Source organism: Fundulus heteroclitus, unplaced genomic scaffold (genome assembly GCF_011125445.2).
Source record: "Fundulus heteroclitus isolate FHET01 unplaced genomic scaffold, MU-UCD_Fhet_4.1 scaffold_320, whole genome shotgun sequence".
NCBI classification, from domain to species: Eukaryota; Metazoa; Chordata; class Actinopteri; order Cyprinodontiformes; family Fundulidae; genus Fundulus; species Fundulus heteroclitus.
This window is the reverse complement of record NW_023396730.1, coordinates 109998-122161: the sequence shown is the minus strand read 5'-3', so window position 1 is coordinate 122161 and position 12164 is coordinate 109998. Positions and strand designations below refer to the sequence as shown.

General features: G+C 40.8%; 1 protein-coding gene across 1 annotated transcript in view; it reads right to left on the bottom strand.

Moving 5' to 3' along the window:
- Nucleotides 1-1313: 1313 nt before the first annotated feature.
- Nucleotides 1314-12164, bottom strand: part of plag1 (pleiomorphic adenoma gene 1) — a 28569-nt gene continuing 17718 nt past the window's right edge. Inside the window, exon 3 of the mRNA XM_012858011.3 lies at nucleotides 1314-12070. Within this exon, the coding sequence (XP_012713465.1) occupies nucleotides 10876-12070 (1195 nt within the window). The 3' untranslated portion in view covers nucleotides 1314-10875. The remainder of the gene's footprint in view (nucleotides 12071-12164) is intronic.

The window sequence follows — 12164 nt, the reverse complement described above, 5'->3', positions numbered from 1 at the left end:
TAAAATACATCATTCAGTCCAAGAGTTAGACTTTAAAGAGAAAACAGATTTTCATTCAAACAAGTCGACGTGAACTACACACTCGAGTTAATCCATAAAATCGGTTTATCGCCCAGCCCTAGCTAGCGTTAGCCTTGCAGCAGCATGTGGCTAACGCCGTGGTCTGGATAGCTTGGAGGCCACGTTCTTTGACCGGGATGCAGTCCGATTTGAGCAGAATTTCACAGCTTTCCGCTCCACTGGGGTTCACTTCCCTTTACAGGCTGAGGAAAAATACACAGAGCTGTTTCGCATTCAGGATCTTTGCCCCTGCATCTGATTGTGAAGTTAGGACAGCAACTTAGCTCTGTATTTGCCCGGACATGTTGTTTGTCCGGATTCAGTCAGGTCCTCTGCTGAAGCAGGCAGTCGAATCTAGCAGACCCTGGATCAAGCGTGGTTGGTCCAGGCAATCTCCCTCAGCTGTTGGCTTGTGTGTCAGTGAGGGCCGACCAGGCCCTCATGGTCTGGCCTTCTTTGTCTGCTCTCAGAGAGCTGTAGTGGAGCTGAACAGGTCTGCAGAAGAATGCTGTGGAGAAGAAGAGAGTCTGCAGAAGTGGGGCTGTGGCTTTTGTCTGTAAGGAGGTGGTCACAGCTGACCTCCTGCCGGGAAGGGCAGTCACAGTTGACTCCCTCTCATGTTTGCAGCAGGAGCAGAATTCAATCTGAGATCAATTATTTATCATGGTGTTATGGCATAACATTCCCCTCTTTAAATCCGGAATGGCAGATCCAATTCTCCATTTTCGGATTTACCACAAGTCCATACGGCATGATCTGGAATGACAAAAGTCACTTTGGTTCCTGTCGACGAGAGGATAGTCATTGAAAGTTCAGTTCCATGGGAAAGCGTGTCTCTTGGAAGGATTGAGGCATGTTCATTTACAGCAGGCAAAGCAGGGTAAAAAGGGCAGCTTTCGATTCTGTGGGAATAAGAGTGATATATGTGAGTAACTACTGAGACTGATATGATTAGCAGCTGCTTTGTACAGCTTTTGAGGGAATTCCTGATGAAACACAGTCCGTGTGAGGTTGCAATATTGGACTCTACTGAGAGCAGTGAAAGTCTGCTCTCTCCTTCCTGCCTGCCATACGCTGGATCATCTCTGTAGATTCCTGTTTTTATTCCGTTCATCTGCCACCACTGACAGACTTGGATCAGCGAAACCTTTGGAACATGAAAAGACTCAACAGTTGCTGAATTACACAAGAACCTATAGTACTTTTCTAACTTCCATCAATGACAGGTTGTAGAAAATACCAAACAGGCTTAGTAGTTTTTCTTTCCTTTATTGAATTTTCATGACATTGAGTAAAAACACTGGAGTTGGCAAATGCAACTCTCCTCTCTCATAGCAGCAGTGTATATGAAAGTCCTGTTATTTTGTCAACCAATAAATAATCTTTCTTTGGATAATGACAATGTTTAAAAAGATGAAGAAAAAACAGATGAAAAAGCTGCAGCATTGATTTTTCACCATCTATAAACATGTATTTTTACTTATTTGTCTGATTTCAGGGTCCTCACCAGGATTTTAGCGTAATGGTGGACGGCTGATGGCGGCGCACGTGTGTGTCTTGGAGGTGGGGCTGGTGTGTAGTTTTGCTACTTCTGTAGATGAATTCCCGCAGTGGAGCATTGCGTAGTGGAGCTTGAAAGGGGATGTTTGTCAGACTAATAACAGCTAGCGCTAGCTCACGTTGTTTGGGAGGTCCACAGCTGTGCTAATGCATGTTCAAGAGCTTTATTGACTTTTCTACGTTGCTCTCAAACGTTTGCGTCGTACTGTTCTGTGTCGTACTGACTGTCACGCTCATGTGCTTAATGGTATAATTTCAGCGTAACTTTAACAACTTTCAGCATAATGGTCCATTATGCTAAAATGCGCTGGTGAGAATCCATGATTTATTTTGCCTATATGTATAAAATATGACAGCAGTTTAGGGGAAAATGTGTAGGAAAATATAGAGATTTTGCTCTGAGTTTCTTATTGACAATGTGGCTTAAAATGCTAAAACATAAGCAGTAAAACCATCATGGAGTTTATCTCCTTTAACTCACTTTAAACAACATGTAAAAATGTGTGAGGATCAGCACTGACTGTTTTTTTTTCATCTCAGTATCCTTACACATCTTACAATTGTAGTATACAATCTTGTGTTGGGCCATGTAACTCCTGGCATGTCTGGAGAAAATAGGCAAGAGTCACAGTACGACAAAATGTTGTATAGCTATATGACAGAATCAGGCACACACAGTCGCTTTTCAGCTAAGCTGGATACACGTACAAACAATCCATTTAAGAGAACGAGGTCTGTAGCACCTTAAGGAGCTTTAGATATGTTTTAGCAGCTTGTTCCATTACTAAAATGTTTTGCAGTATTGCAGTGTTTCTTACATACAGTCAATATAGTTCACTGGTACCGCTGGAGCTTATGAAAACGTCTAACACCAAATGGCCTACTGTTTGCCGCTTGCTGGTTACCTTCTCTCTCTACCAGGGAGGTGGGGATTCTTTTCTCAAATGCAACTGAAAATAACTTCAGCGTTTTATCTCCTTGACACTACTGTATAATCAGTGGGCCTTTTTATTTCTCTCAAAGGTTTTCTTTAATTATCTCTTTAAATTTCATTATCAACGCTTGGATTAGAGAAACATAAATTCTACTTAAATAATTGGGTTTCATCTAAAATCTTTTAGACCAAATTCACAAGACAAACCCCAAGGTGTTGTCATAATCTCTGAAAAGGTGCTGAACAAAGTAAGTACACCTTTCTTAAATTGAGTATGCTTAAATCATCTGTTCCAAACCAAGTCTTAAAATTAAGGAAATACAACCTTGGATGAAAAACAACACCAGTTAATTTACCCAAAACCAATCCAAAATGCAGAAGCCATGTGTGAACAAACTAAGTACACCTTTACTGCTTCCATCAACATTGAGGAGAAGTAGTAGCCAGGTGCTGCTGATCATATCATTTGTTATTCTGTCATCAGATAGAGAAAACAATAAACAGTTTTTGGCAGCTCTGGACCATAAAAGAGTGTGCTAATACAATCCCAAGATAGAAAGACATCAGCAACAGCTGTCACTAGCCATCAATGGGGGATGTAACATACGGTTGTTTGCACTTCTATGTTCTACAGGGGAAAATACAGTCCAGAGCTTTGGCTAAAAGCTCCGTCTGGAGGTCACAACAGTTGTAACTAACATCTTCATATCAAATTACACAGGCCTCTGTTAGAATGCTAAATATTTTGATTTGAAAATTTGGATTCCAGGCAAATCACTTGGAACAATGTCCTTTAGGTGCACCGAACTAGAGAGATTTGGCTAAAATGCACAACATAAACACCAAAAATAAACTGTTAAGCATGGAGGTGATGATTTGGGCCGGGTTTGCAGCCAAAGGATCTGGACACCTTGAGCTCATTTAAATTTTTCATGAACTGCTCTGTACCATGAACAAAGTATTCTCTAGTATAATTTAGGGCCATTTATCCTACAAAGCCCAAGCAGGTTGTATCTACAACAGAATGGAAAAAGAATGAAATAACACTGTTGACACATCAACCCCCTGTCTGGACCTCCGGTCTGGTGTAAACAATGGTACCCATCTTCAGCAGCACTGTCAAAAAACTTTTTTAATAATAATAAAGACTGATAGACATAACGATGATTACTTGAAGTTATTGAATCAAAGACTGGGCTTAACGTTTCCACTTTTCTTTTGCATTTTGGCTTAGTTTATGTTGAATGATTGATTCAAAAGACATGGTGCATTTCTTTCCATAACGGTAAGTCTTGGTTTTATGATCCATCACACCACAATATATTTAGGTGTTATAATGTCCATTTAATCATGTTTATTGCCTTGGGCTCGCCTATACCAGCGTACAAACAGTTCACTTAAACTAATATGTATGCATTTAAAAACTGCATACACACTCTGTGTGCAAGTAAAGCAAAAGTTACTTTTATAGGAAAAACACTGTCAAAGCTGTAAAAATAAAACATTTATATTGTATTTACATATTACTGTTCTCTAAAAGAGGTAAATATATCATTTATACATTTGTATTAAGCATTTTAACAAAGTACTGGAAGAAATAAGGCATTTCATTAACAAAGTGCTGCAATTGCCAAAAAAACAAAACAAAAATTATAAAACCATAAACCTTCACAAGATACAGGTAGCACACACTTATAAATGCTTTGACACAATAACATTCGATGCACAAAAACATTGTATGTTTTACACAGTCTACAAAAACATTATTTGTGAATGAATACAAGAAAGCGTCATGTTAAACAGAACTTCTAGTTCATGATCTGAATACTGAAACACAAAGACAAGATGAGGCTGTGAGGTAAACAACACTATATGATAACAATCATGTCGGCTCTAATCCCACCTGTGCTGGGGAACTAAAGCTATGCTTTTCTCTTCGTTTCAACAGAAAGTACATCAGGTACATGTGGCCCAAACCAAGAGACTGCTCAAAATCAACCACACAACACTCTGTTGAAGGTAGACTGAGCAGTTAGTGAATGGTGTCCATAGCCCCTTTTCCATTACAAGCCCCAGGATTTAAAGCTCCAGGCTTTGGTTTCCTGGGCTAAAGCAAAGCCTGGGGCTTTGAAATATGATACGTCTCCATTTGCTAGTGGGCTGTTCATGAAAACCACCCCAATGACATATGGGGAAGTTGTAAGGAAGACTGCAGTACAACTTCCGTCCAGTGAGTGGAGGCAAGAAGACACCATCCTTACGGCTGTTTTCAGTCACGGAGTATTCCGTGACTAAATATTAATATTTACACCTTGATATGAGATCTTGTTTTTCAGCTATGGCGGGGCGAGGACACGTTAATAAAAAAGATTTTAACCACAGTGGAATTATTTATTTATTCTCTGACTTACTCTCCTCACACTCTCAGCGGTGCGAGCTCAGACCTTGCCCGGTTCGAGCTTGCCTTGGAGCAGCCAATGCTCACGAAGCAGCATGCTGCCTTGCCCCATGGGTTTCAGACACATCTAGTTGTAAATTAAAGCTTTATTTTAGATCTTTTACCTCAGCCGTAGCTAGGAGTTAATAAAAAAAGATTTTAACGGCAGTAAAATTCATTTTATCGGCTTGATTAGACACAGACTTCCTTGCTGTGACCAGCGGTGAAGGCATGAGAGGACTGACCGAGATCGAGGTGCCTGGAGAGGCCAGAGCAGCCAAAGGAAGCAACTGCCTGGCTCGGGGGATTTCAGACAGACAGTTAATATTTAAAGCTTTATATTAGATATTTTGCCTCAGCCGTGACATAAGGGAGGAGAACACGTTTAATAGTTTAGAAGGTTTTTAAATGCAGAGATATATTTTTTTACCACTTTGACTGCATGCTTATTACCAGGCATCTGACTGCTCTGTCAGCAGAGGGAGGGTGAGGCTTGACCGTGTTTGAGCTCTTTTCAGTGGCCACCTCTGTGAAAGCACCTTGCTGCTACCCCCGGGTGCTTTGTACACAAAGATGGCCGGGCAGCAGCAAGAGGTAGAGAGCCGCAGCCTTGTACCGCAAAAAGTGGATGGATAGAGAGTCAAAATGTAACAGTTTTCAGTGTGAAAAGAGAAAAAGTCTCGATAAATCCACAGATCTGATACAGTTCATCTGGGTATAGAAAGCTGAGGTGTCCTTTTTCTTTTTTTTTCCCCTTTAGGAGTGGTTCATGGTTTGAAGATAATAAAATTGTATTGACCCACACAAAGTCCTTAATAGTAATGTTGCTGCTCTTCAGTTTTTTCTGAACTTCTTGGAAAAATCTTTTAATTTCTCGTCATCCTGCAGCCAATCATTGAAAAGAGGTGTGTTCACTCAAACCTGCCCTTGAATCGGCTCAGCAGAGGTGCACAAACCTGGTCTGGCCCTGAAAAAACTGCTCCTGAAAGTGAGTGGAGCTGGACTGTGCGTGATCTATTACGACCCAGTGGAGCTGGGGCTAAAGTCCTAACTTTACTAGTAAAATTAGGAAAAAAATTCTCGCTCAGCTGTAAGTACAAGAACACACATAGTGGTTCGATTAGCGGGCGGTGCACTCTTAAAAGACAAAACTTTCAGTGTTAGCAAAATGTGTTTTCTGTGTACAAGGAAAATGAAAGGGCTCCATTTGATCATCAGTACAAAAATATCTGCCTTATAGAACGGTGGCGAAAAGGTTTAAAATTAAGAGGTTCACATTTGATATCTGAGGGTTGCCGATATTCCCCACAAACTTAGTAAATGCTTTATATTAACTTTTCAGTCATGATGAACAGATCCAGTCTGCGGGAAATCCCAGACAGTCTGACCGATTAACGCTGCACCATCAGGGTTACTCACTGCAGGCGCCCCTAGAGAGACAAGCCTGTTAGCAAAGGTCTGGCGCTCCCGACAACTCCAAATACAGAATTAAAGTGGGCTCATAACCTTGATGAACTGGCTGTACAGATAAAGTTTGGAGATGTATTTTCTTACCTAAAACATTTAAAACAACTTTTTGTGATAAACTAAAGGGTATAAATAGATTTGTAAACTCATCTCCTTACGGCCCATTTACTCGTCCAAGAGACGGACTGTTCAGCCCCCCCCCCCACTGAACAAAGCCCCAGGCTTGTTGAAAAGTCCTACCCTCAGACCAGCACCTTTTACTCATGAATGTAAGGCCTGGGGAAAGTGCAATGGAAAAGGGCCTATTGTCTTTATATCATAAATGAGTTTAAGAATATTTTTACAACAGAAAAAAACTAAGCCCTGCATGTGATCCTTGTCTGCTCAGATGGTTCCATTTCCAACAGAAAACCTAAGCTATCTCAGACTGGTGGTCAGAACAAAATCATTCATACATCAACACATAACTATCTTTCATCACTTCCATACAAATCATTTACCTGCTTGTCTTGAGCTTTTTTTTTTTTTAGCTGATTCCTCATGTAGTTTAGAGAGTTCTTGATCTGTAACCTGACAGTCAAAGCAGCATCTCTTGGCAGCTATACATGCAACACATCTGAATATGTCTGTCGACATCACACAGACGTTTTCTAATCACAAAACCACGCGGCAAAGCAGAGCAGTTAGAAAGAGTCAGAATGTGAAACCAGGACCAAGATCAGGACCCTTAAAAAGGAGACTTGGTCATAAGATGAACTTGATGACAATATAAAAGGATTGAACTCATACAGAGATTTTCTAACCACTCATAGCTGCTCTCACAGACATTAACACTTTCATACACACACAGATCAACAGGGAATTGGGGTTAAGTGCCTTACCCAGGGGCACATCAACATGTGGAAGGAAGGAGCTGAATTCTTACCTGCTACTTTCCAACAACTACTCTCCTTACTGATCCGCAATGGGATATGTATATGCAAAAAAAATGTAAACTCCCATCTTCAAATAGATGAACAACGGGTGCCACCATTTACTCCCAAATCTGTGGCACTGGAAGTTTCATATGAAAAGCAAGAGTTGATTAAATGCAAATATTAGCTTTAATTCAGGAGGGAACTGGCACTGTGGGTTCCACATACCTGATGTTATTCCTCATCCCTTGAAGTAACGGCAACAGAAAAGGAACTGACTGATGTTTAAACTCGGCATTTTGGGACTTACTTTGACTTATTACAAAGACTCATGAACAATGAAATCTTTCATGTTTTGTTTAGTTTTCCAAAAGAATCTTTCATCTCTGAAGACATTCTCCACATCCATTTTCTTAACTCCAGAGGACTGAGGACTATGTTTGAGAAGATGGACAGAATCAAAGCATGGCCTAGAATGCGGCAGTCCCAGCTCAGAGGAACCCAAGCAGAACAATGCCACATGAGCAGCAAAACTGGATGCAAGGACTGTTTTCAAATACCAGAGGAGGAAATGCACAACACAGAAGAGGGAATGAGATCTGTCAAGGTAAAACATCAGTGCTACATGTAATTTACAATCTGTCAGTCTAATAAGAAAATATGGTTGCCATTGTTTCATTATATAGATTTAGAAAAACTGAAATGACCTGAAAATAAAAAAGCAATACTTGTGGATGTGCCTAAAAGGATCATCATCAAAACAGGCTTCATTAAATAAAATATACAGGAAGTAGAAAGGTTGTCTTTTCAAACTCAAAGGCACTTTAGGTTCATTATGTGTTTGTTGTTGTCATTTTAGTAGAACTTTTAAAAGATGCATGAGTCCAAGTACACTGACTGGTGTACTGTTAATCTTAGGTTCTGTTTCTCCCACTGCCATGTTTTCAAAGCTCATTGGATAAGAAAGGACAGCAACACATCTCTGTTCACACCTTCCTTCGTTAGGTGAAACCTATCCCTCCATTCCTTTATGGAACCATGCTTCTGGGACTTTTGGAACCAGATCAGGTCAGCATAAAGGGAGCTGATTTGCAGGACTTGAAAGAACCACACACCAAAAGTAATTCTGGAAGCTTAACAGCAACTTTTTGATCCAGTCGGAACACTATTGTGGCTGAGGAATGAACAAAGCCTACACAATCAGTGGGTTTGTCTGTGAGAACAGATGGATCCCTACCAGAGCTCTAATGTTCCTGTTGTGAATATTGCAGGGTAAATTTACAATCTGATCACAAGCCTTGACCATTAAAAATGTAACAATATTAACTACCGGAGATGGCTGACTGTTGGGCTCCTTCTAACTTTTATCTAAAGGCACATTTTATAGTAGCAGAAGAAGAACTGGGACATTAGACTATCCTCTCATAGGCTAATTTATTTTCTATACTCATTCACTGAATACTATTAAAGAAGTTGAAGGTTGTGGAAAGCTGACACTTGAAAGATTTATTGTTTCAGCTGAATCTATAGATTATGGTGCAAATATTTTTCATTTGGGTTAAATGTCAGTGCTTAAAATTATGTTTTATTCTGTATTATCAGACTAAAAGATAAGCATGCTTTAAAAGTTAAAAGTATATATATATTTGGTTGGTTTTAGGCATGGCTAACTCTCTAAATCTCTAGAGAACTAAAACATTTGGCAGGAAATATGGACTCACTGCTTTAGGGGCCATCCAGTCAGTTGCTTTAAAATCAGGTGGGAAGCCACAATGTTATCATATCTGTGTTGCTAATGGGACCTTTTTGGCATTGGGTTGATGACAGGGTAGTGTTATGTGATCAGTGAATGAATATGCGGTATAGGTAAAAACCTTAGAAGCAGAGGAGTATATGATGAACATCTCATGATAAACATCTCAGCTATAGTTATATTTTAATGCTTCTTTCCACTAAAAGCAACTCTTAGAAGAGGCTTAATTTATAGAACTGAAGCCTCATCAAAAATAAATAGGAAATGGTCCCAACTTACAGCAACATTTTATCTTAAGGCTCTACAACCTTTTTTATAGAGCTACACCATACATGTTATAGCAATGCTCGTCACATAAGTGTATGCAATAATCCAGACAGACTACTTTGACGGCGGAACAGTGGTTAGCACTCGTCCTCACAGCAAGAAGGTGCCGGGTTCGAGTATTGGGCTCAGCTTTCTGTGTGGAGTTTGCATGTTCTCCCTGTGTCTGCGTAGGTTTCCTCCGTGCGCTCTGGTTTCCCCTACCACTAAAGACATGCTGGTCAGGTCGGCCATTAGTGGCGGCGTGCTTGGTCGCAGCGGCTCTGGCTGACCGTCCATCTCATCTACAAAAATTTGTTGTATGAACCTTGTATGTATAAGGATAAAATAAAAGCATCTTATCTTATATTTGGTAGAAGACACTTCTTAAATGAATCCTCTGCATATGGATGTTTGAATTGCTGGATAGGCTCTGTCCTTAGGCTTTGCACATGATCTATGATTTTAGTAGCAGATGCTGAAACTCACAGAGGATGGTGGGCGTTATGAAGTGATGAAAAAAAGAAAATGTTACTTAACATAATCAATATTATCACAATTATAAGCAAAAGAATCACAATCTTGTATTTTCCTAGTATTGTACAGTCGTAGTTCTGTTTCTCAATGTCTAATTTAGATTTGAAATTGTTTGGGTGTTTGCAACAGAAACTTTGCAAGATCAATTTAAATAATTCAATTCCACTGTCAATGATTTTACCTAAGTTAACAATCACTATATCCTACTTTCTGAAAATGAATCAGCCACTGAATACAATTGTTGTTGTGAGTCATTAATAAAAATATTCATAAAATTTAGAAAACGCAACAAAACAATTGACAAAACTACAGACTGGTGCTTTAAAAAAATATGGCAACATAGACAGCTAAAGTAGCCTTTGACAGTACAGTCAGACAATTAAAAGCTTCAACGGAGGGATACCTATCTGAACCACTGTGGTCAGGGAACATCTTAATAGACAAAATCTCTTCAATGATATTACAGTTACCAATGAACTGTTCACACTACTAGAAATACAAGCATATATCAGCTGTTTTCTTTTTTATGTGGATTTTAAAAAGGAGCTACAGTATAATTAGTTTCAGCATATGGCTGAGGGCCACTTTCTACTTTTCGTTTTCTATTCAATATGGGGGCTTCAGTAATTTCTGTATTCAGAGTAGCTTAAAATGTGTAAATGATATGAATGAAAAAAAGACTTTATAAGAATATTTCTTTAAAAAAAAAAACAACAACAGGAGGATTTTTCTGAAATATCGGTGAAGATCTGCCAAAGTTAAGTAAGCCTGATAGTGAAGCTGTGTGTCTGTGTGTGCGTGCTTGTATGTGTTGGCCCATCTGTTAGTGTCTCCTCACCTTTGTACAAAGAACTGACTAGTTTGCCTGTTAAGGGCTGCGGAGACTCTGCGTTTGGCAGCACAGGCTGCATCACTGAAAAGCTTGGTGGAAACGGGGTAGTGTGGTGGGTGTGCTCAGGCTGCATATGAAGGAGGAAGGGAGTCCTTGGAGAGGGCTCTCTGCAGCTTCTTGACCTGGAGGAGTCTGGGGGGGCAGCTGGAGAAGAGGACCAGGCTCTTCGGTGGGTGGAAAGCTGATGGCCGGTCCCATGCTCCCCCCACTGCTTCCTACCTGGTTGTATGCAGGCCCATTGTGTGGAAGGAAGTTGAACAGCTGGGAAAAATCCATAAGAGAGGAAGATGAGGCCACAGAATCCGCTGCAGGTCCTGCTGCTGGTGTGGACATTTTTAAGAGGGAAGCCTCCTCGCTCGTTTCCCCCAGCATACCCACGTGAGGTAACAGCTCGAGTTTAGAGGAGGCGATTTGAGGTTCTAGGGATACAGAGGATGAGGATGGCATGGTGTTCTGCAGCTCCATTAGGTAGGTCTCCAGTTCTCCCTTTAGATTCTGCTCCCTCTCATGTGAGGTGATGGTGTATGAGGTAAAGTTGGAGCTCAGTGGGTACTTTAAAGAAAAGGGGTTATTGGCGGAAGAGAAGGGCTGCGTGTCCAGGCCGGAGCCTGGGAACAGATGAACTTGATGTGACCTTGTTGTCAGTGTTGCGGGAAGCTCATCCTTAATGCTTCCAGAAGCCAAATCATAAACATCGGTCTCCAGCAAATCAGCTGGTTCAGTTTTTACCTTCAGCAGCTCCCTAGTATGGCTCTTTTTCATGTGACGTGTCAGATGATCCTTCCTACCAAAGCGCTGAGCACAGTACTGGCAGAGGAAGTCCTTGCGTCCAGTGTGCACCACCATGTGGCGTCGCACATCTTTGCGGGTGTAAAACTGACGCTCACAATGCTCACAACAATGCTTTTTCTCTTTGGTCCCTCCAGACGTCTTGCCAGCATGTGTTTTGAGGTGTTCCAGGAGAACCACGGTACTGGGGAACAGCTGCAGGCACACTTGGCAGGTCAAATCTCCGTTGTTTGCAGCGTGGAGAGCCAGGTGACGCTTAAAGCCCAGCTTGGTGTTGTAGCTCTTCCCACACTCCTGACAGGTAAAGGCCTCCTTGTGTGGGTCATGAGTGTGTAGGTGATTTTTTAAGTGATCCTTGCGGTGAAACATTTTTTCACAGTATGAGCACTTGTGGCTTTTTTCTGGTGAGTGAGTTGTCATATGCCTTGAAACACAGACACAATCTATAAGAATTCAGAAAGGCTGAAATCATGTTCAGAGTAAGCATACATTACACAGAACTGTAAGATATGAAACAC